This window comes from Somniosus microcephalus, chromosome 10 (genome assembly GCF_052327205.1).
Source record: "Somniosus microcephalus isolate GS21.2 chromosome 10, FLI_Smic_1.0, whole genome shotgun sequence".
Taxonomy (NCBI): domain Eukaryota; kingdom Metazoa; phylum Chordata; class Chondrichthyes; order Squaliformes; family Somniosidae; genus Somniosus; species Somniosus microcephalus.
Genome location: NC_140996.1, coordinates 234,683,153 through 234,710,816, shown reverse-complemented (window position 1 = coordinate 234,710,816; position 27,664 = coordinate 234,683,153). Strand labels below are relative to the sequence as shown.

Sequence of the window (27,664 nt, the reverse complement as noted above, 5' to 3'; positions counted from 1 at the left end):
GGAGATGGTACTCGGTAAGATAATGGGACTTAAGGCGGATAAATCCCCTGGACCTGATGGCCTACATCCTAGGGTCTTGAGAGAAGTAGCGGTAGGGATTGCGGATGCATTGGTGGTAATTTTCCAAAACTCCCTGGATTCAGGAAAGGTCCCAGCAGGTTGGAAAACTGCTAATGTAACGCCCTTATTTAAAAAGGGAGGTAGACAAAAGGCTGGAAACTATAGACCAGTTAACCTAACATCTGTGGTTGGTAAAATGTTGGAGTCCATTATTAAGGAAGCAGTAACAGGACATTTGGATAAGCATAATTTAATCGGACAGAGTCAGCATGGTTTTATGAAGGGGAAGTCATGTTTGACAAATTTGCTCGAATTCTTTGAGGACGTGACAAACAGGGTGGATAAAGGGGAACCAGTGGATGTGGTGTATTTGGACTTCCAAAAGGCATTTGACAAGGTTCCACACAAAAGAGTACTGATCAAGATAAGAAATCACGGGATTGGGGGTAATATACTGGCATGGGTGGAAGATTGGCTATCTAACAGAAAACAGAGAGTTGGGATAAATGGTTCAGTCTCGGGTTGGCAATCAGTAACTAGTGGTGTTCCGCAGGGGTCAGTGCTGGGACCCCAACTCTTTACAATCTATATTAACGATTTGGAGGAGGGGACCAAGTGCAATGTATCCAAGTTTGCCGACGATACAAAGATGGGAGGGAAAGCAGTGAGTGACGAGGACATAAATAACCTGCAAAAGGACATAGACAGGCTAAGTGAGTGGGCAGAAATTTGGCAGATGGAATATAATGTTGGAAAGTGTGAGGTTATGCACTTTGGCAGAAAAAATCAAAGAGCAAGTTATTATCTAAATGGAAAGAAACTGCAAAGTGCTACAGAGAAAGGGATCTGGGGGTCCTGGTGCATGAAACACAGAAGGTTAGTATGCAGGTGCAGCAGGTGATCAGGAAGGCCAATGGAATCTTGGCTTTTATTGCAAGGGGGTTGGAGTATAAAAGCAGGGAAGTCTTGCTTCAGTTATACAGGGTACTGGTGAGGCCACACCTGGAATACTGCGTACAGTTTTGGTTTCCATATTTAAGAAAAGATATACTTGCTCTCGAGGCAGTTCAGAGAAGGTTCACTCGGTTGATTCCGGAGATGAGGGGGTTGACGTATGAGGAAAGGTTGAGTAGGTTGGGACTCTACTTATTGGAATTCAGAAGAATGAGAGGCGATCTTATCGAAACATATAAGATTGTGAGGGGGCTTGATCGGGTGGATGCGGGGAGGATGTTTCCACTGATGGGTGAGACTAGAACTAGGGGCATAATCTTAGAATAAGGGGCTGCCCTTTCAAAACTGAGATGAGGAGACACTTCTTCACTCAGAGGGTAGTAAATCTATGGAATTTGCTACCTCAGAGAGCTGTGGAAGCTGCGACATTAAATAAATTTAAAATGGAGATAGACAGTTTCCTAGCTGATAAGGGAATTAGGGGTTACGGGGAGAGGGCAGGGAAGTGGACGTGAGTCTAGGTTCGGATCAGCCATGATCCTATTGAATGGCGGAGCAGGCCCGAGGGGCCGTATGGCCTACTCCTGCTCCTACTTCTTATGTTCTTATGTTCTACATTCTCACCACTCTCTGGGTAAAGAACTTTCTTCTGAATTTCCTATTGGATTTCTTGGTGACTATCTTATATTGACGGCCTCTAGTTTTGCTCTTCCCCACAAGTGGAAACACTCTCTCTGTATCCACTCTATCAAAACCTTTCATAATTTTAAAGACCTCTATTAGGTCATCCCTCAGCCTTCTTTCAAGAGAAAAGAGACCCAGCCTGTTCATCCTTTTCCTGATATGTATAACCTCATATTTCTGGTATCATCCTTGTAAATCTTCTCTGCACCCTCTCCAGTGCCTCTATATCCTAATGTGGAATAGATTCCAAGAAAAAAGGCAGTGGATTCTGTCCTGTCCCTTCAGCAGGAGCTGGATCAATACCTGGCTGGGAATGGGATCAGAGGATATCGGAATAGGGACAGATTGAACGGTTCATGGACTCAAAATAGACGAGGCTGATCGGATCAAACACACCCAGGATGCAATGGGGGTGGCAAGGGGCAAAGGGTAATTCCCGGAGGACTGCAGGTCCAGGTGGAAGAGCGGAGAGGGGAGGTGGAGAGGGCGCAAGAAGGATCTGACCCATTGCTCGATTCCCTTTAGGGATCAAGGAATATTTGTAAAGGACTTTTCCTCAGACCATTCAATGGGTGGGTAGAGTCCGTGATAGGGGAGAGTGTCCATGGGCTGTGGGAGGAGATTAAATGGGTGGGTAGAGTCCGTGATAGGGGAGAGTGTACATGGGCTGTGGGGGGAGATTAAATGGGTGGGTAGAGTCCGTGATAGGGGAGAGTGTCCATGGGCTGTGGGGGGAGATTAAATGGGTGGGTAGAGTCCATGATAGGGGAGAGTGTCCATGGGCTGTGGGAGGAGATTAAATGGGTGGGTAGAGTCCGTGATAGGGGAGAGAGTCCATGGGCTGTGGGAGGAGATTAAATGGGTGGGTAGAGTCCGTGATAGGGGAGAGTGTACATGGGCTGTGGGAGGAGATTAAATGGGTGGGTAGAGTCCGTGATAGGGGAGAGTGTACATGGGCTGTGGGAGGAGATTAAATGGGTGGGTAGAGTCCATGATAGGGGAGAGTGTCCATGGGCTGTGGGAGGAGATTAAATGGGTGGGTAGAGTCCGTGATAGGGGAGAGTGTCCATGGGCTGTGGGAGGAGATTAAATGGGTGGGTAGAGTCCGTGATAGGGGAGAGTGTCCATGGGCTGTGGGAGGAGATTAAATGGGTGGGTAGAGTCCGTGATAGGGGAGAGTGTCCATGGGCTGTGGGAGGAGATTAAATGGGTGGGTAGAGTCAGTGATAGGGGAGAGTGTACATGGGCTGTGGGAGGAGATTAAATGGGTGGGTAGAGTCCGTGATAGGGGAGAGTGTCCATGGGCTGTGGGAGGAGATTAAATGGGTGGGTAGAGTCCGTGATAGGGGAGAGTGTCCATGGGCTGTGGGAGGAGATTAAATGGGTGGGTAGAGTCCGTGATAGGGGAGAGTGTCCATGGGCTGTGGGAGGAGATTAAATGGGTGGGTAGAGTCCGTGATAGGGGAGAGTGTCCATGGGCTGTGGGAGGAGATTAAATGGGTGGGTAGAGTCCGTGATAGGGGAGAGTGTACATGGGCTGTGGGAGGAGATTCAATGGGTGGGTAGAGACCGTGATAGGGGAGAGTGTCCATGGGCTGTGGGAGGAGATTAAATGGGTGGGTAGAGTCCGTGATAGGGGAGAGTGTCCATGGGCTGTGGGAGGAGATTAAATGGGTGGGTAGAGTCCGTGATAGGGGAGAGTGTACATGGGCTGTGGGAGGAGATTCAATGGGTGGGTAGAGTCCATGATAGGGGGAGTTTACATGGGCTGTGGGAAGAGATTGAATGGGTGGGTAGATTCAATAATAGGGGAGAGTGTACATGGGCTGTGGGAGGAGATTAAATGGGTGGGTAGAGTCTGTGATAGGGGAGAGTGTACATGGGGTGTGGGAGGAGATTTTTGGGTGGGGAGAGTCCATGATAGGAGAGAGTGTACATGGGCTGTGGGAGGAGATTCAATGGATGGGTAGAGTCCATGATAGGGGAGAGTGTACATAGAAACATAGAAGATAGGAGCAGGAGTGGGCCATTCAGACCCTTGAGCCTGTTCTGCCATTTAATGAGATCATGGATGATCATCCAAATTCAGTATCCTGCCCCTGCTTTCTCCCCATATCCCTTGATCCCTTTAACCTTAAGAAATATATCTAACTCCTTCTTGAATATATTTAATAAGTTGGCCTCAACTGCCTTGTCTGGTAGAGAATTCCACAGGCTCACCACTCTCTGGGTGAAGAAATTCCTCCTCCTCTCAGTCCTAAATGGCTTACCCCTTATCTTTAGACTGTGACCCCTGGTTCTGGACTCCCCTGCCATCGGGAACATCCTTCATGCCTCTAGTCTGTCTAGTCCTGTTAAAATTTTATAAGTTTCAATGAGATCCCCTCACATTCTTCTAAACTCTAGCGAATATAAGCCCAATCGACCCAATCTACATAAGAACATAAGAACATAAGAAATAGGAGCAGGAGTAGGCCAATCGGCCCCTCGAGCCTGCTCTGCCATTCAATAAGATCATGGCTGATCTGATTCTAACCGCCAATCTACTATCACAGAAATATCTCTTCATACTTCATTCCTGCCATCCCAGGTATCAGTCTGGTGAATCTTCGCTGTACTCCCTCCATGGCAAGAACATCCTTCCTCAGATAAGGCGACCAAAACTGCACACAATACTCAAGCTGTGGTCTCACCAAGGCCCTGTACAACTGCAGCAAGATATCCTTGTTCCTGTACTCAAACCCTCTCGCTACGAAGGCCAACATACCATTTGCCTTCTTAACCGCCTGCTGCACCTGCATGCTTACCTTCAGCGACTGGTGCACAAGGACACCCAGGTCTCGTTGCACTTCCCCTTCTCCCAATCTATTGCCGTTCAGATAATAATCTGTCTTACTGTTTTTGCCACCAAAGTGGATAACCTCGCATTTTCTTTTATAATGGACTCTAGCATTTTCCCCACTACCGATGTCAGGCTTACCGGTCTATAATTCCCCGTTTTCACTCTACCACCTTTTTTAAATAGTGGGGTTACATTAGCTACCCTGCAATCCATGGGTACTGTTCCAGAGTCTATAGAATTTTGGAAGATGACCAGCAATGCATCTACTATTTCTAGGGCCACTTCCTTAAGTACCTTAGGATGTAGATTATCAGGCCCTGGGGATTTATCAGCCTTCAATCCCATCAATTTCCTTAACACCTGTGGGAGGAGATTATTGGGTGGGGAGAGTTTGTGATACGGGAGAGTGTACAGGGGCTGTGGGAGGAGATTATTGGGTGGGGAGAGTTTGTGATACGGGAGAGTGTACAGGGGCTGTGGGAGGAGATTATTGGGTGGGGAGAGCTTGTGATACGGGAGAGTGTACAGGGGCTGTGGGGGGAGATTATTGGGTGGGGAGAGTTTGTGATACGGGAGAGTGTACAGGGGCTGTGGGGGGAGATTATTGGGTGGGGAGAGTTTGTGATACGGGAGAGTGTACAGGGGCTGTGGGGGGAGATTATTGGGTGGGGAGAGTTTGTGATACGGGAGAGTGTACAGGGGCTGTGGGGGGAGATTATTGGGTGGGGAGAGTTTGTGATACGGGAGAGTGTACAGGGGCTGTGGGGGGAGATTATTGGGTGGGGAGAGTTTGTGATACGGGAGAGTGTACTGGGGCTGTGGGAGGAGATTATTGGGTGGGGAGAGTTTGTGATACGGGAGAGTGTACAGGGGCTGTGGGGGGAGATTATTGGGTGGGGAGAGTTTGTGATACGGGAGAGTGTACAGGGGCTGTGGGGGGAGATTAAATGGGTGGGGAGAGTTTGTGATACGGGAGAGTGTACAGGGGCTGTGGGAGGAGATTATTGGGTGGGGAGAGTTTGTGATACGGGAGAGTGTACACGGGCTGTGGGGGGAGATTAAATGGGTAGGTAGAGTCAGTAATAGAAACGTAGAAGATAGGAGCAGGAATAGGCCATTCGGCCCCTCTAGCCTGCTCCGCCATTCAATGCGATCATGGCTGATCATCCAAGTTCAGTACCCGGTCCCTGCTTTCTCCCCATACGCCTTGATCCCTTTAGCCTTAAGAAATATATCCAACTCCTTCTTGAATATATTTAATGAATTGGCCTCTACTGCCTTCTGTGGTAGAGAATTCCACAGGTTCACCACTCTCTGGGTGAAGAAATTCGTCCTCATTTCTGTCCTAAAAGGCCTACCCCTTATCCTTAGACTGTGACCCCTGGTTCTGGATTCCCAGACCATCGGGAACATCCTTCCTGCATCTAGTCTGTCCAGTCCTGCCAGAATTTTATAAGTTTCAATCAGATCCCCTCTCATTCTTCTAAACTCCAGCGAGTACAAGCCCAATCGACCCAATCTCTCCTCATACGTCATTCCTGCCATCCCAGGTATCAGCCTGGTGAATCTTCGCTGAACTCCTTCCATGGCAAGAACATCCTTCCTCAGATAAGGCGACCAAAACTGCACACAATACTCAAGGTGTGGTCTCACCAAGGCCCTGTACAACTACAGCAAGACATCCTTGTTCTTGTACTCAAACCCTCTTGCTATGAAGGCCAACATACCATTTGCCTTCTTAACTGCCTGCTGCACCTGCATGCTTACCTTCAGCGACTGGTGCAGAAGGACACCCAGGTCTCATTGCACTTCCCCTTCTCCCAATCTATTGCCATTCAGATAATAATCTGCCTTCCTGTTTTTGACACCAAAGTGGATTACCTCACATTTATCCACGTTATATTGCATCTGCCATGCTTCTGCCCAATTGCCCAACCTATCCAAATCATCCTGTAGTTTCTCGGCATCCTCCTCACAGCACACACGCCCACCCAGCTTTGTGTCATCTGCAAATTTGGAGATATTACATCTAGTTCCATTGTCTAGATCATTAATATATATTGTGAATAGCTGGGGTCCAAGGACTGATCCCTGCGGTACCCCACTAGTCACTGCCTGCCACTCGGAAAAAGACCCGTTTATTCCAACTCTTTGCTTTCTGTCTGCCAACCAGTTCTCTATCCAAGTCAATACCTTGCTCCCAATCCCATGTGCCTTAACTTTACACGCTAATCTCTTATGTGGGACCTTATCGAAAGCCTTCTGAAAGTCCAAATACACCACATGCACTGGTTCTCCCTTATCTATTTTACTAGTTACATCCTCAAAAAATTCCAGTAGATTACTCAAGCACGATTTACCTTTTGTAAATCCATGTTGACTTTGTCCGATCCTGTCTCTGTTTTCCAAGTGCTCTGCTATTACATCTTTTATAATGGACTCTAGCAGTTTCCCCACTACTGATGTCAGGCTTACCGGTCTGTAACTCCCCGTTTTCACTCTACCACCTTTTTTAAATAGTGGGGCAACATCAGCTACCCTCCAATCCATGGGAACTGTTCCAGAGTCTATAGAATTTTGGAAGATGACCAGCAATGCATCTACTATTTCTAGGGCCACTTCCTTAAGTACCCTAGGATGTAGATTATCAGGCCCTGGGGATTTATCGGCCTTCAATCCCATCCCATAGGGGAGAGTGTACATGGGCTGTGGGAGAAGATTGATTGGGTGGGGAGAGTCTGTGATAGGGGAGAGTGTACATGGGCTGTGGGAGTAGATTGAATGGGTGGGTAGAGTCAGTGATAGGGGAGAGTGTCCATGGGCTGTGGGAGGAGATTGAATGGGTGGGTAGAGTCAGTGATAGGGGAGAGTGTACATGGGCTGTGGGAGGAGATTGAATGGGTGGGTAGAGTTGGTGATAGGGGAGAGTGTCCATGGGCTGTGGGAGGAGATTGAATGGGTGGGTAGAGTCAGTGATAGGGGAGAATGTACATGGGCTGTGGGAGGAGATTGAATGGGTGGGTAGAGTCAGTGATAGGGGAGAGTGTACATGGGCTGTGGGAGGAGATTGAATGGGTGGGTAGAGTCCATGATAGGGGAGAGTGTACATGGGCTGTGGGAGGAGATTGAATGGGTGGGTAGAGTCCGTGATAGGGGAGAGTGTACATGGGCTGTGGGAGAAGATTGAATGGGTGGGTAGAGTCCGTGATAGGGGAGAGTGTCCATGGGCTGTGGGAGGAGATTGAATGGGTGGGTAGAGTCCGTGATAGGGGAGAGTGCACATGGGCTGTGGGAGAAGATTGAATGGGTGGGTAGAGTCCGTGATAGGGGAGAGTGTCCATGGGCTGTGGGAGGAGATTGAAAGGGTGGGTAGAGTCCGTGATAGGGGAGAGTGTACATGGGCTGTGGGAGAAGATTGAATGAGTGGGTAGAGTCCGTGATAGGGGAGAGTGTCCATGGGCTGTGGGAGGAGATTGAATGGGTGGGTAGAGTCAGTGATAGGGGAGAGTGTCCATGGGCTGTGGGAGGAGATTCAATGGGTGGGTAGAGTCCGTGATAGGGGAGAGTGTACATGGGCTGTGGGAGGAGATTGAATGGGTGGGTAGAGTCAGTGATAGGGGAGAGTGTCCATGGGCTGTGGGAGGAGATTGAAGGGGTGGGTAGAGTCCGTGATAGGGGAGAGTGTACATGGGCTGTGGGAGGAGATTGAATGGGTGGGTAGAGTCAGTGATAGGGGAGAGTGTACATGGGCTGTGGGAGGAGATTGAATGGGTGGATAGAGTCGATGATAGGGGAGAGTGTCCACGGGCTTCACAATTCTAATTGGGCATGCGGATGAGCACGACAGTACCCAGCACAATAGCTTATTGCGCACAGAACATTACTGACTAATGGAAGCTCTCAGACTGTTACTGTCTCATTGCCTGTTGTTTCTATGTTTTGTTTGCAGTTTGGGAACATGGAGGGAATCACCACAGCGTTCCTCGATGAGTTCCCAATGTTACGGGAGTCGAAGCGGAAGGTGATATTCCTGGCTGTGCTCTGCTTCGTATTCTACCTCCTGGGGCTGCTGCTCATCACTGAGGTACAGAACAGAGTGAGCCCGGAACATGGGGACAACCCCAACATAGGAACCAATAGGAATATAGCGACAACCCCAACATAGGAACCAATCGGAACATAGGGTCAACCCCAACATAGGAACCAATCGGAACATCGCGACAACCCCAACATAGGAACCAATCGGAACATAGGGACAACCCCAACATAGGAACCAATCGGAACATAGCGACAACCCCAACATAGGAACCAATCGGAACATAGCGACAACCCCAACATAGGAACCAATCGGAACATAGGGTCAACCCCAACATAGGAACCAATCGGAACATAGCGACAACCCCAACATAGGAACCAATCGGAACATAGGGACAACCCCAACATAGGAACCAATAGGAATATAGCGACAACCCCAACATAGGAACCAATCGGAACATAGCGACAACCCCAACATAGGAACCAATCGGAACATAGGGTCAACCCCAACATAGGAACCAATCGGAACATAGGGACAACCCCAACATAGGAACCAATCGGAACATGGGGACAACCCCAACATAGGAACCAATAGGAACATAGGGTCAACCCCAACATAGGAACCAATCGGAATATAGGGTCAACCCCAACATAGGAACCAATCGGAACATAGCGACAACCCCAACATAGGAACCAATCGGAACATAGGGACAACCCCAACATAGGAACCAATCGGAATATAGGGACAACCCCAACATAGGAACCAATCGGAACATAGGGACAACCCCAACATAGGAACCAATCGGAACATAGGGACAACCCCAACATAGGAACCAATCGGAACATAGCGACAACCCCAACATAGGAACCAATCGGAACATAGGGACAACCCCAACATAGGAACCAATAGGAACATAGGGTCAACCCCAACATAGGAACCAATCGGAACATAGGGACAACCCCAACATAGGAACCAATCGGAATATAGGGACAACCCCAACATAGGAACCAATCGGAACATAGGGACAACCCCAACATAGGAACCAATCGGAACATGGGGACAACCCCAACATAGGAACCAATCGGAACATAGGGACAACCCCAACATAGGAACCAATCGGAACATAGGGACAACCCCAACATAGGAACCAATTGGAATATAGGGACAACCACAACATAGGAACCAATAGGAATATAGAGTCAACCCCAACATAGGAACCAATAGGAACATAGGGTCAACCCCAACATAGAAACCAATCGGAATATAGGGTCGACCCCAACATAGGAACCAATCGGAACATGGGGACAACCCCAACATAGGAACCAATCGGAATATAGGGTCAACCCCAACATAGGAACCAATAGGAACATAGTGTCAACCCCAACATAGGAACCAATCGGAATATAGGGTCAACCCCAACATAGGAACCAATAGGAACATAGTGTCAACCCCAACATAGGAACCAATAGGAACATAGGGACAACCCCAACATAGGAACCAATAGGAACATGGGCCAATAATAAATAATAAATACCCAAACACAGTAACCCACAGAAATACGGGATATTCCCAATAAAATAACCAATGGGAATATAGGGGGTCGATCCCAAGATAGAGCTCGGGCTAATCGGAGGCTCATTCCCCACACAGAACACAATGTGTTGGTGTGTTTTCCCAGACCCGGTTGAACAGCTCTGTCTCTTGCCCTTCTCACACAGGGCGGCATCTATTGGTTCACTCTGATCGACGCGTACAGCACCAGCTTCGGACTCATCATCATCGCCCTCTTCATGTGCCTGGGGATCGCATTCTTTTACGGTAAACCCCTGAGCAGGTTGGGCCGATACTCTCTGGAGTTTAGAAGAATGAGAGGTGATCTCATTGAAACATACAAGATTCTGAGAGGGATTGACAGGGTAGATGCTGAGAGGATGTTTCCCCCTGGCTGGAGAGTCCAGAACCAGGGGTCACAGTCTCAGGATAAGGGGTCGGCCATTTAGGACTGAGATGAGGAGGAATTTCTTCACTCAGAGGGTGGTGAATCTTTGGAATTCTCTACCCCAGAGGGCTGTGGAGGCTCAGTCATTGAGTATATTCAAGGCTGAGATCGATAGATTTTTGGATTCTAGGGGAATCGAGGGATATGGGGATCGGGCGGGAAAGTGGAGTTGAGGTCGATGATCAGCCCTGATCTTATTGAATGGCGGAGCAGGCTCGAGGGGCCGAATGGCCGACTCCTGCTCCTAATTCATAGGTTATTGTGTTCTCACCTAGAAACTTCTAGAAACGGAGGCGTCAATGCCCAATGAACTGGATTTAGGAAATATCGAGCACCGTGACTGTTCTTAAAAAAAAAAAAAAAAATCTTTTTTAGTGAATTTTTTGTACTCGTCAAGTGAAGGATGTTAGTGAGGGGGAACGGAATAATTTGTTGTGATCTGGAATGCGCTGCTTGAAAGGGCGGTGGAAACAGATTCAATAATAACTTTCGAAGAATTGGATAAATTCTTGAAGGGAAAAATTCACAGGGCTGTGGGGAAAGAGCAGGGGGAGTGGGACTAATTGGACAGTTCTTTCAAAGAGCCGGCACAGGCACGATGGGCCGAATGGCCTCCTGTGCTGTATCGTTCTATGAGTCTGATGTTAATGTCCCGTTTAGACAGCCAGTGTCGGTATCACGCTCCCCACCCTAGCAGGAGTCAATAACATCAACTGCAGGCCTTTATACAGAGCCGTTAGTGAAGAAAAATATCTCATGGGACAGAGCGAAAAAATTAACACCGAGCCACACAAGGAAATATTAGGGCAGGTGACCAAGAGCTTCGTCAAAGAGGTCGGTTTTAAGGAATGTCTTAAAGGAGGAGAGAGAGGCGAAGAGGTTTAGGGAGGGAATTCCAGAGTTTAGGGCCCAGGCAGCAGAAGGCACGGCCGCCAATGGTGGAGCGAAGGCAGTGGGGGTTGTGAAAGAGGCAAGAGTCGGAGGAACGCAGAGATCTGGGAGGGTTTGCAGGGCAGGAGAAGGTTAGAGGTCAGGAGGGGCGAGGACTGAAGGGATTTGAACACAAGGATGAAAATTCTAAATTTGAGGTGTTGCCGGACCGGGAGCCAATGTAGGTCAGTGAGCACCGGGGGCAATGGGTGAACGGGACTTGGTGTGAGTTAGGACACGGGGCAGTGAGCACAGGGGGTGATGGGTGAACGGGACTGGGTGTGAGTTAGGACACGGGGCAGTGAGCACCGGGGGTGATGGGTGAACGGGACTGGGTGAGAGTTAGGACACGGGGCAGTGAGCACAGGGGGTGATGGGTGAACGGGACTGGGTGTGAGTTAGGACACGGGGCAGTGAGCACAGGGGGTGATGGGTGAACGGGACTGGGTGTGAGTTAGGACACGGGGCAGTGAGCACAGGGGGTGATGGGTGAACGGGACTGGGTGTGAGTTAGGACACGGGACAGTGAGCACAGGGGGTGATGGGTGAACAGGACTGGGTGCGAGTTAGGACACGGGGCAGTGAGCACAGGGGGTGATGGTTGAACGGGACTGGGTGTGAGTTAGGACACGGGGCAGTGAGCACAGGGGGTGATGGGTGAACGGGACTGGGTGAGAGTTAGGACACGGGGCAGTGAGCACAGGGGGCGATGGGTGAACGGGACTGGGTGAGAGTTAGGACACGGGGCAGTGAGCACAGGGGGTGATGGGTGAACGGGACTGGGTGTGAGTTAGGACACGGGGCAGTGAGCACAGGGGGCGATGGGTGAACGGGACTGGGTGCGAGTTAGGACACGGGGCAGTGAGCACAGGGGGTGATGGGTGAATGGGACTGGGTGTGAGTTAGGACACGGGGCAGTGAGCACAGGAGTGATGGGTGAACGGGACTAGGTGCGAGTTAGGACACGGGGCAGTGAGCACAGGGGGTGATGGGTGAACGGGACTGGGTGTGAGTTAGGACACGGGGCAGTGAGCAAGGGGGTGATGGGTGAACGGGACTGGGTGTGAGTTAGGACACGGGGCAGTGAGCACAGGGGGTGATGGGTGAACGGGACTGGGTGTGAGTTAGGACACGGGACAGTGAGCACAGGGGGTGATGGGTGAACAGGACTGGGTGCGAGTTAGGACACGGGACAGTGAGCACAGGGGGTGATGGTTGAACGGGACTGGGTGTGAGTTAGGACACGGGGCAGTGAGCACAGGGGGTGATGGGTGAACGGGACTGGGTGAGAGTTAGGACACGGGGCAGTGAGCACAGGGGGCGATGGGTGAACGGGACTGGGTGAGAGTTAGGACACGGGGCAGTGAGCACAGGGGGTGATGGGTGAACGGGACTGGGTGTGAGTTAGGACACGGGGCAGTGAGCACAGGGGGCGATGGGTGAACGGGACTGGGTGCGAGTTAGGACACGGGGCAGTGAGCACAGGGGGTGATGGGTGAATGGGACTGGGTGTGAGTTAGGACACGGGGCAGTGAGCACAGGAGTGATGGGTGAACGGGACTAGGTGCGAGTTAGGACACGGGGCAGTGAGCACAGGGGGTGATGGGTGAACGGGACTGGGTGTGAGTTAGGACACGGGGCAGTGAGCAAGGGGGTGATGGGTGAACGGGACTGGGTGTGAGTTAGGACACGGGGCAGTGAGCACAGGGGGTGATGGGTGAACGGGACTGGGTGTGAGTTAGGACACGGGGCAGTGAGCACAGGGGGTGATGGGTGAACGGGACTGGGTGTGAGTTAGGACACGGGGCAGCGAGCACAGGGGGTGGTGGGTGAACGGGACTGGGTGTGAGTTAGGACACGGGGCAGTGAGCACAGGGGGTGATGGGTGAACGGGACTGGGTGCGAGTTAGGACACGGGGCAGTGAGCATCGGAGTGATGGGTGAACGGGACTGGGTGTGAGTTAGGACACGGGGCAGTGAGCACAGGGGGTGATGGGTGAATGGGACTGGGTGCGAGTTAGGACACTGGGCAGTGAGCACCGGGGGTGGTGGGTGAACGGGACTGGGTGTGAGTTAGGACACGAGGCAGCGAGCACCGGAGTGATGGGTGAACGGGACTGGGTGTGAGTTAGGACACGGGGCATTGAGCACGGGGGTGATGGGTGAACGGGACTGGGTGTGAGTTAGGACATGGGGCAGTGAGCACGGGGGTGATGGGTGAACGGGACTGGGTGTGAGTTAGGACACGGGGCAGTGAGCACAGGGGGTGATGGGTGAACGGGACTGGGTGTGAGTTAGGACACGGGGCAGTGAGCACAGGGGGTGATGGGTGAACGGGACTGGGTGTGAGTTAGGACACGGGGCAGTGAGCACAGGGGGTGATGGGTGAACGGGACTGGGTGTGAGTTAGGACACGGGGCAGTGAGCACAGGGGGTGATGGGTGAACGGGACTGGGTGCGAGTTAGGACACGGGGCAGTGAGCACAGGGGGTGATGGGTGAATGGGACTGGGTGTGAGTTAGGACACGGGGCAGTGAGCACAGGGGGTGATGGGTGAACGGGACTGGGTGAGAGTTAGGACACGGGGCAGTGAGCACAGGGGGCGATGGGTGAACGGGACTGGGTGAGAGTTAGGACACGGGGCAGTGAGCACAGGGGGTGATGGGTGAACGGGACTGGGTGTGAGTTAGGACACGGGGCAGTGAGCACAGGGGGCGATGGGTGAACGGGACTGGGTGCGAGTTAGGACACGGGGCAGTGAGCACAGGGGGTGATGGGTGAATGGGACTGGGTGTGAGTTAGGACACGGGGCAGTGAGCACAGGAGTGATGGGTGAACGGGACTAGGTGCGAGTTAGGACACGGGGCAGTGAGCACAGGGGGTGATGGGTGAACGGGACTGGGTGTGAGTTAGGACACGGGGCAGTGAGCAAGGGGGTGATGGGTGAACGGGACTGGGTGTGAGTTAGGACACGGGGCAGTGAGCACAGGGGGTGATGGGTGAACGGGACTGGGTGTGAGTTAGGACACGGGGCAGTGAGCACAGGGGGTGATGGGTGAACGGGACTGGGTGTGAGTTAGGACACGGGGCAGCGAGCACAGGGGGTGGTGGGTGAACGGGACTGGGTGTGAGTTAGGACACGGGGCAGTGAGCACAGGGGGTGATGGGTGAACGGGACTGGGTGCGAGTTAGGACACGGGGCAGTGAGCATCGGAGTGATGGGTGAACGGGACTGGGTGTGAGTTAGGACACGGGGCAGTGAGCACAGGGGGTGATGGGTGAATGGGACTGGGTGCGAGTTAGGACACTGGGCAGTGAGCACCGGGGGTGGTGGGTGAACGGGACTGGGTGTGAGTTAGGACACGAGGCAGCGAGCACCGGAGTGATGGGTGAACGGGACTGGGTGTGAGTTAGGACACGGGGCATTGAGCACGGGGGTGATGGGTGAACGGGACTGGGTGTGAGTTAGGACATGGGGCAGTGAGCACGGGGGTGATGGGTGAACGGGACTGGGTGTGAGTTAGGACACGGGGCAGTGAGCACAGGGGGTGATGGGTGAACGGGACTGGGTGTGAGTTAGGACACGGGGCAGTGAGCACAGGGGGTGATGGGTGAACGGGACTGGGTGTGAGTTAGGACACGGGGCAGTGAGCACAGGGGGTGATGGGTGAACGGGACTGGGTGTGAGTTAGGACACGGGGCAGTGAGCACAGGGGGTGATGGGTGAACGGGACTGGGTGCGAGTTAGGACACGGGGCAGTGAGCACAGGGGGTGATGGGTGAATGGGACTGGGTGTGAGTTAGGACACGGGGCAGTGAGCACAGGGGGTGATGGGTGAACGGGACTGGGTGTGAGTTAGGACACGGGGCAGTGAGCACGGGGGTGATGGGTGAACGGGACTGGGTGTGAGTTAGGACACGGGGCAGTGAGCATCGGAGTGATGGGTGAACGGACTGGGTGTGAGTTAGGACACGGGGCAGTGAGCACAGGGGGTGATGGGTGAACGGGACTGGGTGCGAGTTAGGACACGGGGCAGTGAGCACAGGGGGTGATGGGTGAACGGGACTGGGTGCGAGTTAGGACACGGGGCAGTGAGCACAGGGGGTGATGGGTGAACGGGACTGGGTGCGAGTTAGGACACGGGGCAGTGAGCACAGGGGGTGATGGGTGAACGGGACTGGGTGTGAGTTAGGACACGGGGCAATGAGCACAGGGGGTGATGGGTGAACGGGACTGGGTGTGAGTTAGGACACGGGGCAGTGACCACAGGGGGTGATGGTGAACGGGACTGGGTGCGAGTTAGGACACGGGGGAGTGAGCACAGGGGGCGATGGGTGAACGGGACTGGGTGTGAGTTAGGACACGGGGCAGTGAGCATCGGAGTGATGGGTGAACGGGACTGGGTGTGAGTTCGGACACGGGGCAGTGAGCACAGGGGGTGATGGGTGAATGGGACTGGGTGTGAGTTAGGACACGGGGCAGTGAGCGCAGGGGGTGATGGGTGAACGGGACTGGGTGTGAGTTAGGACACGGGGCAGCGAGCACCGGAGTGATGGGTGAACGGGACTTGGTGCGAGTTAGGACATGGGGCAGTGAGCACAGGGGGCGATGGGTGAACGGGACTGGGTGTGAGTTAGGACACGGGGCAGTGAGCACAGGGGGTGATGGGTGAACGGGACTGGGTGTGAGTTAGGACACGGGGCAGTGAGCACAGGGGGTGATGGGTGAACGGGACTGGGTGCGAGTTAGGACACGGGGCAGTGAGCATCGGAGTGATGGGTGAACGGGACTGGGTGTGAGTTAGGACACGGGGCAGTGAGCACAGGGGGTGATGGGTGAATGGGACTGGGTGCGAGTTAGGACACTGGGCAGTGAGCACTGGGGGTGATGGGTGAACGGGACTGGGTGTGAGTTAGGACACGGGGCAGCGAGCACCGGAGTGATGGGTGAACGGGACTGGGTGTGAGTTAGGACACGGGGCAGTGAGCACGGGGGTGATGGGTGAACGGGACTGGGTGTGAGTTAGGACATGGGGCAGTGAGCACAGGGGGTGATGGGTGAATGGGACTGGGTGTGAGTTAGGACACGGGGCAGTGAGCACAGGGGGTGATGGGTGAACGGGACTGGGTGTGAGTTAGGACACGGGGCAGTGAGCACAGGGGGTGATGGGCGAACGGGACTGGGTGTGAGTTAGGACACGGGGCAGTGAGCACAGGGGGTGATGGGTGAACGGGACTGGGTGTGAGTTAGGACACGGGGCAGTGAGCACAGGGGGTGATGGGTGAACGGGACTGGGTGTGAGTTAGGACACGGGGCAGTGAGCACAGGGGGTGATGGGTGAACGGGACTGGGTGTGAGTTAGGACACGGGGCAGTGAGCACAGAGGGTGATGGGTGAACGGGACTGGGTGCGAGTTAGGACACGGGGCAGTGAGCATCGGAGTGATGGGTGAACGGGGCTGGGTGTGAGTTAGGACACGGGGGAGTGAGCATAGGGGGTGATGGGTGAACGGGACTGGGTGCGAGTTAGGACACGGGGCAGTGAGCACAGGGGGTGATGGGTGAACGGGACTGGGTGTGAGTTAGGACACGGGGCAGTGAGCGCAGGGGGTGATGGGTGAACGGGACTGGGTGTGAGTTAGGACACGGGGCAGTGAGCACAGGGGGTGATGGGTGAACGGGACTGGGTGTGAGTTAGGACACGGGGCAGTGAGCACGGGGTGATGGGTGAACGGGACTGGGTGTGAGTTAGGACACGGGGCAGTGAGCACGGGGTGATGGGTGAACGGGACTGGGTGTGAGTTAGGACACGGGGCAGTGAGCACAGTGGGTGATGGGTGAACGGGACTGGGTGTGAGTTAGGACACGGGGCAGTGAGCACAGGGGGTGAGGGGTGAACGGGACAGGATGCGAGTTAGGACACGGGGCAGTGAGCACAGGGGGAGATGGGTGAACGGGACTGGGTGTGAGTTAGGACACGGGGCAGTGAGCACAGGGGGTGATGTGTGAATGGGACTGGGTGTGAGTTAGGACACGGGGCAGTGAGCACGGGGGGTGATGGGTGAACGGGACTGGGTGTGAGTTAGGACACGGGGCAGTGAGCACAGGGGGTGATGGGTGAACGGGACTGGGTGTGAGTTAGGACACGGGGCAGTGAGCACAGGGGGTGATGTGTGAATGGGACTGGGTGTGAGTTAGGACACGGGGCAGTGAGCACGGGGGGTGATGGGTGAACGGGACTGGGTGTGAGTTAGGACACGGTGCAGTGAGCACAGGGGGTGATGTGTGAACGGGACTGGGTGCGAGTTAGGACACGGGGCAGTGAGCACAGGGGGTGATGGGTGAACGGGACTGGGTGTGAGTTAGGACACGGAGCAGTGAGCACAGGGGGTGATGGGTGAACGGGACTGGGTGTGAGTTAGGACACGGGGCAGTGAGCACAGGGGGTGATGGGTGAACGGGACTGGGTGTGAGTTAGGACACGGGGCAGTGAGCAAGGGGGTGATGGGTGAACGGGACTGGGTGTGAGTTAGGACACGGGACAGTGAGCACAGGGGGTGATGGGTGAACGGGACTGGTTGTGAGTTAGGACACGGGGCAGTGAGCACAGGGGGTGATGGGTGAACGGGACTGGGTGTGAGTTAGGACACGGGGCAGTGAGCACAGGGGTGATGGGTGAACGGGACTGGGTGTGAGTTAGGACACGGGGCAGTGAGCACAGCGGGTGATGGGTGAACGGGACTGGGTGTGAGTTAGGACACGGGGCAGTGAGCACAGGGGGTGATGGGTGAACGGGACTGGGTGTGAGTTAGGACACGGGGCAGTGAGCATCGGAGTGATGGGTGAACGGGACTGGGTGTGAGTTAGGACACGGGGCAGTGAGCACAGGGGGTGATGGGTGAACGGGACTGGGTGTGAGTTAGGACATGGGGCAGTGAGCACAGGGGGTGATGGGTGAACGGGACTGGGTGTGAGTTAGGACACGGGGCAGTGAGCACGGGGGTGATGGGTGAACGGGACTGGGTGTGAGTTAGGACACGGGGCAGTGAGCACGGGGGTGATGGGTGAACGGGACTGGGTGTGAGTTAGGACATGGGGCAGTGAGCACAGGGGGTGATGGGTGAACGGGACTGGGTGCGAGTTAGGACACGGGGCAGTGAGCATCGGAGTGATGGGTGAACGGGACTGGGTGTGAGTTAGGACACGGGGCAGTGAGCACAGGGGGTGATGGGTGAACGGGACTGGGTGTGAGTTAGGACACGGGGCAGTGAGCACAGGGGGTGATGGGTGAACGGGACTGGGTGTGAGTTCGGACACGGGGCAGTGAGCACAGGGAGTGATGGGTGAACGGGACTGGGTGTGAGTTAGGACACGGGGCAGTGAGCACAGGGGGTGATGGGTGAACGGGACTGGGTGTGAGTTAGGACACGGGGCAGTGAGCACAGGGGGTGATGGGTGAACGGGACTGGGTGTGAGTTAGGACACGGGGCAGTGAGCACAGGGGGTGATGGGTGAACGGGACTGGGTGTGAGTTAGGACACGGGGCAGTGAGCACAGGGGGTGATGGGTGAACGGGACTGGGTGTGAGTTAGGACACGGGGCCGTGAGCTCAGGGGGTGATGGGTGAACGGGACTGGGTGTGAGTTGGGACACGGGGCAGTGAGCACAGGGGGTGATGGGTGAACGGGACTTGGTGCGAGTTAGGACACGGGGCAGTGAGCACAGGGGGTGATGGGTGAACGGGACTGGGTGTGAGTTAGGACACGGGGCCGTGAGCTCAGGGGGTGATGGGTGAACGGGACTGGGTGTGAGTTGGGACACGGGGCAGTGAGCACAGGGGGTGATGGGTGAACGGGACTGGGTGCGAGTTAGGACACGGGGCAGTGAGCACAGGGGGTGATGGGTGAACGGGACTGGGTGCGAGTTAGGACACGGGGCAGTGAGCACAGGGGGTGATGGGTGAACGGGACTGGGTGTGAGTTAGGACACGGGGCAGTGAGCACAGGGGGTGATGGGTGAACGGGACTGGGTGTGAGTTAGGACACGGGGCAGTGAGCATCGGAGTGATGGGTGAACGGGACTGGGTGTGAGGACACGGGGCAGTGAGCACAGGGGGTGATGGGTGAACGGGACTGGGTGCGAGTTAGGACACGGGGCAGTGAGCACAGGGGGTGATGGGTGAACGGGACTGGGTGTGAGTTAGGACACGGGGCAGTGAGCTCAGGGGGTGATGGGTGAACGGGACTGGGTGTGAGTTAGGACACGGGGCAGTGAGCATCGGAGTGATGGGTGAACGGGACTGGGTGTGTGTTAGGACACGGGGCAGTGAGCACGGGGTGATGGGTGAACGGGACTGGGTGTGAGTTAGGACACGGGGCAGTGAGCACAGGGGGTGATGGGTGAATGGGACTGGGTGCGAGTTAGGACACTGGGCAGTGAGCACCGGGGGTGATGGGTGAACGGGACTGGGTGTGAGTTAGGACACGGTGCAGTGAGCACAGGGGGTGATGGGTGAACGGGACTGGGTGAGAGTTAGGACACGGGGCAGCGAGCACAGGGGGTGATGGGTGAACGGGACTGGGTGTGAGTTAGGACACGGGGCAGTGAGCACGGGGGTGATGGGTGAACGGGACTGGGTGTGAGTTAGGACACGGGGCAGTGAGCACAGGGGGTGATGGGTGAATGGGACTGGGTGCGAGTTAGGACACTGGGCAGTGAGCACCGGGGGTGATGGGTGAACGGGACTGGGTGTGAGTTAGGACACGGGGCAGTGAGCACAGGGGGTGATGGGTGAACGGGACTGGGTGAGAGTTAGGACACGGGGCAGCGAGCACAGGGGGTGATGGGTGAACGGGACTGGGTGTGAGTTAGGACACGGGGCAGTGAGCACGGGGGTGATGGGTGAACGGGACTGGGTGTGAGTTAGGACACGGGGCAGTGAGCACGGGGGTGATGGGTGAACGGGACTGGGTGTGAGTTAGCACACGGGGCAGTGAGCATCGGAGTGATGGGTGAACGGGACTGGGTGTGAGTTAGGACACGGGGCAGTGAGCACAGGGGGTGATGGGTGAACGGGACTGGGTGTGAGTTAGGACACGGGGCCGTGAGCTCAGGGGGTGATGGGTGAACGGGACTGGGTGTGAGTTGGGACACGGGGCAGTGAGCACAGGGGGTGATGGGTGAACGGGACTGGGTGCGAGTTAGGACACGGGGCAGTGAGCACAGGGGGTGATGGGTGAACGGGACTGGGTGCGAGTTAGGACACGGGGCAGTGAGCACAGGGGGTGATGGGTGAACGGGACTGGGTGTGAGTTAGGACACGGGGCAGTGAGCACAGGGGGTGATGGGTGAACGGGACTGGGTGTGAGTTAGGACACGGGGCAGTGAGCATCGGAGTGATGGGTGAACGGGACTGGGTGTGAGGACACGGGGCAGTGAGCACAGGGGGTGATGGGTGAACGGGACTGGGTGCGAGTTAGGACACGGGGCAGTGAGCACAGGGGGTGATGGGTGAACGGGACTGGGTGTGAGTTAGGACACGGGGCAGTGAGCTCAGGGGGTGATGGGTGAACGGGACTGGGTGTGAGTTAGGACACGGGGCAGTGAGCATCGGAGTGATGGGTGAACGGGACTGGGTGTGTGTTAGGACACGGGGCAGTGAGCACGGGGTGATGGGTGAACGGGACTGGGTGTGAGTTAGGACACGGGGCAGTGAGCACAGGGGGTGATGGGTGAATGGGACTGGGTGCGAGTTAGGACACTGGGCAGTGAGCACCGGGGGTGATGGGTGAACGGGACTGGGTGTGAGTTAGGACACGGGGCAGTGAGCACAGGGGGTGATGGGTGAACGGGACTGGGTGAGAGTTAGGACACGGGGCAGCGAGCACAGGGGGTGATGGGTGAACGGGACTGGGTGTGAGTTAGGACACGGGGCAGTGAGCACGGGGGTGATGGGTGAACGGGACTGGGTGTGAGTTAGGACACGGGGCAGTGAGCACAGGGGGTGATGGGTGAATGGGACTGGGTGCGAGTTAGGACACTGGGCAGTGAGCACCGGGGGTGATGGGTGAACGGGACTGGGTGTGAGTTAGGACACGGGGCAGTGAGCACAGGGGGTGATGGGTGAACGGGACTGGGTGAGAGTTAGGACACGGGGCAGCGAGCACAGGGGGTGATGGGTGAACGGGACTGGGTGTGAGTTAGGACACGGGGCAGTGAGCACGGGGGTGATGGGTGAACGGGACTGGGTGTGAGTTAGGACACGGGGCAGTGAGCACGGGGGTGATGGGTGAACGGGACTGGGTGTGAGTTAGCACACGGGGCAGTGAGCATCGGAGTGATGGGTGAACGGGACTGGGTGTGAGTTAGGACACGGGGCAGTGAGCACAGGGGGTGATGGGTGAACGGGACTGGGTGTGAGTTAGGACACGGGGCAGTGAGCACGGGGTGATGGGTGAACGGGACTGGGTGTGAGTTAGGACACGGGGCAGTGAGCACAGGGGGTGATGGGTGAACGGGACTGGGTGTGAGTTAGGACACGGGGCAGTGAGCACAGGGGGTGATGGGTGAACGGGACTCGGTGTGAGTTAGGACACGGGGCAGTGAGCACAGGGGTTGATGGGTGAACGGGACTGGGTGTGAGTTAGGACACGTGGCAGTGAGCACAGGGGGTGATGGGTGAACGGGACTGGGTGTGAGTTAGGACACGGGGCCGTGAGCACAGGGGGTGATGGGTGAGCGGGACTGGGTGCGAGTTAGGACACGGGGCAGTGAGCACAGGGGGTGATGGGTGAACGGGACTGGGTGCGAGTTAGGACACGGGGCCGTGAGCTCAGGGGGTGATGGGTGAACGGGACTGGGTGTGAGTTGGGACACGGGGCAGTGAGCACAGGGGGTGATGGGTGAACGGGACTGGGTGCGAGTTAGGACACGGGGCAGTGAGCACAGGGGGTGATGGGTGAACGGGACTGGGTGTGAGTCAGGACACGGGGCAGTGAGCACAGGGGGTGATGGGTGAACGAGACTGGGTGCGAGTTAGGACACGGGGCAGTGAGCACAGGGGGTGATGGGTGAACGGGACTGGGTGTGAGTTAGGACACGGGGCAGTGAGCACAGAGGGTGATGGGTGAACGGGACTGGGTGTGAGTTAGGACACGGGGCAGTGAGCACAGGGGGTGATGGGTGAACGGGACTGGGTGTGAGTTAGGACACGGGGCAGTGAGCACAGGGGGTGATGGGTGAACGGGACTGGGTGCGAGTTAGGACACGGGGCAGTGAGCACAGGGGGTGATGGGTGAGCGGGACTGGGTGTGAGTTAGGACACGGGGCAGAGAGCACAGGGGGTGATGGGTGAACGGGACTGGGTGTGAGTTAGGACACGGGGCAGTGAGCACAGGGGGTGATGGGTGAACGGGACTGGGTGCGAGTTAGGACACGGGGCAGTGAGCACAGGGGGTGATGGGTGAACGGGACTGGGTGCGAGTTAGGACACGGGGCCGTGAGCTCAGGGGGTGATGGGTGAACGGGACTGGGTGTGAGTTAGGACACGGGGCAGTGAGCACAGGGGGAGATGGGTGAACGGGACTGGGTGCGAGTTAGGACACGGGGCAGTGAGCACAGGGGGTGATGGGTGAACGGGACTGGGTGTGAGTCAGGACACGGGGCAGTGAGCACAGGGGGTGATGGGTGAACGGGACTGGGTGCGAGTTAGGACACGGGGCAGTGAGCACAGGGGGTGATGGGTGAACGGGACTGGGTGCGAGTTAGGACACGGGGCAGTGAGCACAGGGGGTGATGGGTGAACGGGACTGGGTCTGAGTTAGGACACGGGGCAGTGAGCACGGGGTGATGGGTGAACGGGACTGGGTGTGAGTTAGGACACGGGGCAGTGAGCACAGGGGGTGATGGGTGAACGGGACTGGGTGTGAGTTAGGACACGGGGCAGTGAGCACAGGGGGTGATGGGTGAACGGGACTGGGTGTGAGTTAGGACACGGGGCAGTGAGCACAGGGGGTGATGGGTGAACGGGACTGGGTGTGAGTTCGGACACGGGGCAGTGAGCACAGGGGGTGATGGGTGAACGGGACTGGGTGTGAGTTAGGACACGGGGCAGTGAGCACAGAGGGTGATGGGTGAACGGGACTGGGTGCGAGTTAGGACACGGGGCAGTGAGCATCGGAGTGATGGGTGAACGGGACTGGGTGTGAGTTAGGACACAGGGCAGTGAGCACAGGGGGTGATGGTGAACGGGACTGGGTATGAGTTAGGACACGGGGGAGTGAGCACAGGGGGCGATGGGTGAACGGGACTGGGTGTGAGTTAGGACACGGGGCAGTGAGCATCGGAGTGATGGGTGAACGGGACTGGGTGTGAGTTCGGACACGGGGCAGTGAGCACAGGGGGTGATGGGTGAACGGGACTGGGTGCGAGTTAGGACACGGGGCAGTGAGCACAGGGGGTGATGGGTGAACGGGACTGGGTGTGAGTTAGGACACGGGGCAGTGAGCACAGAGGGTGATGGGTGAACGGGACTGGGTGCGAGTTAGGACACGGGGCAGTGAGCATCGGAGTGATGGGTGAACGGGACTGGGTGTGAGTTAGGACACGGGGCAGTGAGCAGAGTGGGTGATGGATGAACGGGACTGGGTGTGAGTTAGGACACGGGGCAGTGAGCACAGGGGGTGATGGGTGAACGGGACTGGGTGTGAGTTAGGACACGGGGCAGTGAGCACAGCGGGTGATGGGCGAACGGGACTGGGTGTGAGTTAGGACACGGGGCAGTGAGCACAGGGGGTGATGGGTGAACGGGACTGGGTGTGAGTTAGGACACGGGGCAGTGAGCACAGGGGGTGATGGGTGAACGGGACTGGGTGTGAGTTAGGACACGGGGCAGTGAGCACAGGGGGTGATGGGTGAACGGGACTGGGTGTGAGTTAGGACACGGGGCTGTGAGCACAGTGGGTGATGGGTGAACGGGACTGGGTGTGAGTTAGGACACGGGGCAGTGAGCACAGGGGGTGATGGGTGAACGGGACTGGGTGTGAGTTAGGACACGGGGCAGTGAGCACAGGGGGCGATGGGTGAACGGGACTGGGTGTGAGTTCGGACACGGGGCAGTGAGCACAGGGGGTGATGGGTGAACGGGACTGGGTGTGAGTTAGGACACGGGGCAGTGGGCACGGGGTGATGGGTGAACGGGACTGGGTGTGAGTTAGGACACGGGGCAGTGAGCACAGGGAGCGATGGGTGAACGGGACTGGGTGTGAGTTAGGACACGGGGCAGTGAGCACAGGGGGTGATGGGTGAACGGGACTGGGCGTGAGTTAGGACACGGGGCCGTGAGCACAGGGGGTGATGGGTGAACGGGACTGGGTGTGAGTTAGGACACGGGGCAGTGAGCACAGGGGGTGATGGGTGAACGGGACTGGGTGTGAGTTAGGACACGGGGCAGTCAGCACGGGGTGAGGGGTGAACGGGACTGGGTGCGAGTTAGGACACGGGGCAGTGAGCACAGGGGGTGATGGGTGAACTGGACTGGGTGCGAGTTAGGACACGGGGCAATGAGCACAGGGGGTGATGGGTGAACGGGACTGGGTGTGAGTTAGGACACGGGGCAGTGAGCACAGGGGGTGATGGGTGAACGGGACTGGGTGTGAGTTAGGACACGGGGCAGTGAGCAGAGGGGGCGATGGGTGAACGGGACTGGGTGTGAGTTAGGACACGGGGGCAGTGAGCACAGTGGGTGATGGGTGAGCGGGACTGGGTGTGAGTTAGGACACGGGGCAGTGAGCACAGGGGGTGATGGGTGAACGGGACTGGGTGTGAGTTAGGACACGGAGCAGTGAGCACAGGGGGTGATGGGTGAATGGGACTGGGTGTGAGTTAGGACACGGGGCAGTGAGCACAGGGGGTGATGGGTGAATGGGACTGGGTGTGAGTTAGGACACGGGGCAGTGAGCACAGGGGGTGATGGGTGAACGGGACTGGGTGTGAGTTAGGACACGGAGCAGTGAGCACAGGGGGTGATGGGTGAACGGGACTGGGTGTGAGTTAGGACACGGGGCAGTGAGCACAGGGGGTGATGGGTGAACGGGACTGGGTGTGAGTTAGGACACGGGGCAGTGAGCACGGGGGGTGATGGGTGAACGGGACTGGGTGTGAGTTAGGACACGGGGCAGTGAGCACAGGGGGTGATGGGTGAACGGGACTGGGTGCGAGTTAGGACACGGGTCAGTGAGCACAGGGGGTGATGGGTGAACGGGACTGGGTGTGAGTTAGGACACGGGGCAGTGGGCACGGGGTGATGGGTGAACGGGACTGGGTGTGAGTTAGGACACGGGGCAGTGAGCACAGGGGGTGATGGGTGAACGGGACTGGGTGTGAGTTAGGACACGGGGCAGTGAGCACAGGGGGTGATGGGTGAACGGGACTGGGTGCGAGTTAGGACACGGGGCAGTGAGCACAGGGGGTGATGGGTGAACGGGACTGGGTGCGAGTTAGGACACGGGGCAGTGAGCACAGAGGGTGATGGGTGAACGGGACTGGGTGTGAGTTAGGACACGGGGCAGTGAGCACAGGGGGTGATGGGTGAACGGGACTGGGTGTGAGTTAGGACACGGGGCAGTGAGCACAGAGGGTGATGGGTGAACGGGACTGGGTGTGAGTTAGGACACGGGGCAGTGAGCACAGGGGGTGATGGGTGAACGGGACTGGGTGTGAGTTAGGACACGGGGCTGTGAGCACAGTGGGTGATGGGTGAACGGGACTGGGTGTGAGTTAGGACACGGGGCAGTGAGCACAGGGGGTGATGGGTGAACGGGACTGGGTGTGAGTTAGGACACGGGGCAGTGAGCACAGGGGGCGATGGGTGAACGGGACTGGGTGTGAGTTCGGACACGGGGCAGTGAGCACAGGGGGTGATGGGTGAACGGGACTGGGTGTGAGTTAGGACACGGGGCAGTGGGCACGGGGTGATGGGTGAACGGGACTGGGTGTGAGTTAGGACACGGGGCAGTGAGCACAGGGAGCGATGGGTGAACGGGACTGGGTGTGAGTTAGGACACGGGGCAGTGAGCACAGGGGGTGATGGGTGAACGGGACTGGGCGTGAGTTAGGACACGGGGCCGTGAGCACAGGGGGTGATGGGTGAACGGGACTGGGTGTGAGTTAGGACACGGGGCAGTGAGCACAGGGGGTGATGGGTGAACGGGACTGGGTGTGAGTTAGGACACGGGGCAGTCAGCACGGGGTGAGGGGTGAACGGGACTGGGTGCGAGTTAGGACACGGGGCAGTGAGCACAGGGGGTGATGGGTGAACTGGACTGGGTGCGAGTTAGGACACGGGGCAATGAGCACAGGGGGTGATGGGTGAACGGGACTGGGTGTGAGTTAGGACACGGGGCAGTGAGCACAGGGGGTGATGGGTGAACGGGACTGGGTGTGAGTTAGGACACGGGGCAGTGAGCAGAGGGGGCGATGGGTGAACGGGACTGGGTGTGAGTTAGGACACGGGGGCAGTGAGCACAGTGGGTGATGGGTGAGCGGGACTGGGTGTGAGTTAGGACACGGGGCAGTGAGCACAGGGGGTGATGGGTGAACGGGACTGGGTGTGAGTTAGGACACGGAGCAGTGAGCACAGGGGGTGATGGGTGAACGGGACTGGGTGTGAGTTAGGACACGGGGCAGTGAGCACAGGGGGTGATGGGTGAATGGGACTGGGTGTGAGTTAGGACACGGGGCAGTGAGCACAGGGGGTGATGGGTGAACGGGACTGGGTGTGAGTTAGGACACGGAGCAGTGAGCACAGGGGGTGATGGGTGAACGGGACTGGGTGTGAGTTAGGACACGGGGCAGTGAGCACAGGGGGTGATGGGTGAACGGGACTGGGTGTGAGTTAGGACACGGGGCAGTGAGCACGGGGGGGGTGATGGGTGAACGGGACTGGGTGTGAGTTAGGACACGGGGCAGTGAGCACAGGGGGTGATGGGTGAACGGGACTGGGTGCGAGTTAGGACACGGGTCAGTGAGCACAGGGGGTGATGGGTGAACGGGACTGGGTGTGAGTTAGGACACGGGGCAGTGGGCACGGGGTGATGGGTGAACGGGACTGGGTGTGAGTTAGGACACGGGGCAGTGAGCACAGGGGGTGATGGGTGAACGG

General features: G+C 56.7%; 1 protein-coding gene across 1 annotated transcript in view; it reads left to right on the top strand.

Annotated features, from left to right (window-relative positions):
* Positions 1-27,664, top strand: part of slc6a7 (solute carrier family 6 member 7) — a 105,263-nt gene that overhangs the window by 64,329 nt on the left and 13,270 nt on the right. The window contains exons 11-12 of the mRNA XM_085999821.1: positions 8,490-8,624; positions 10,295-10,394. Coding sequence (XP_085855947.1) covers positions 8,490-8,624; positions 10,295-10,394 — 235 coding nt within the window. The remainder of the gene's footprint in view (positions 1-8,489; positions 8,625-10,294; positions 10,395-27,664) is intronic.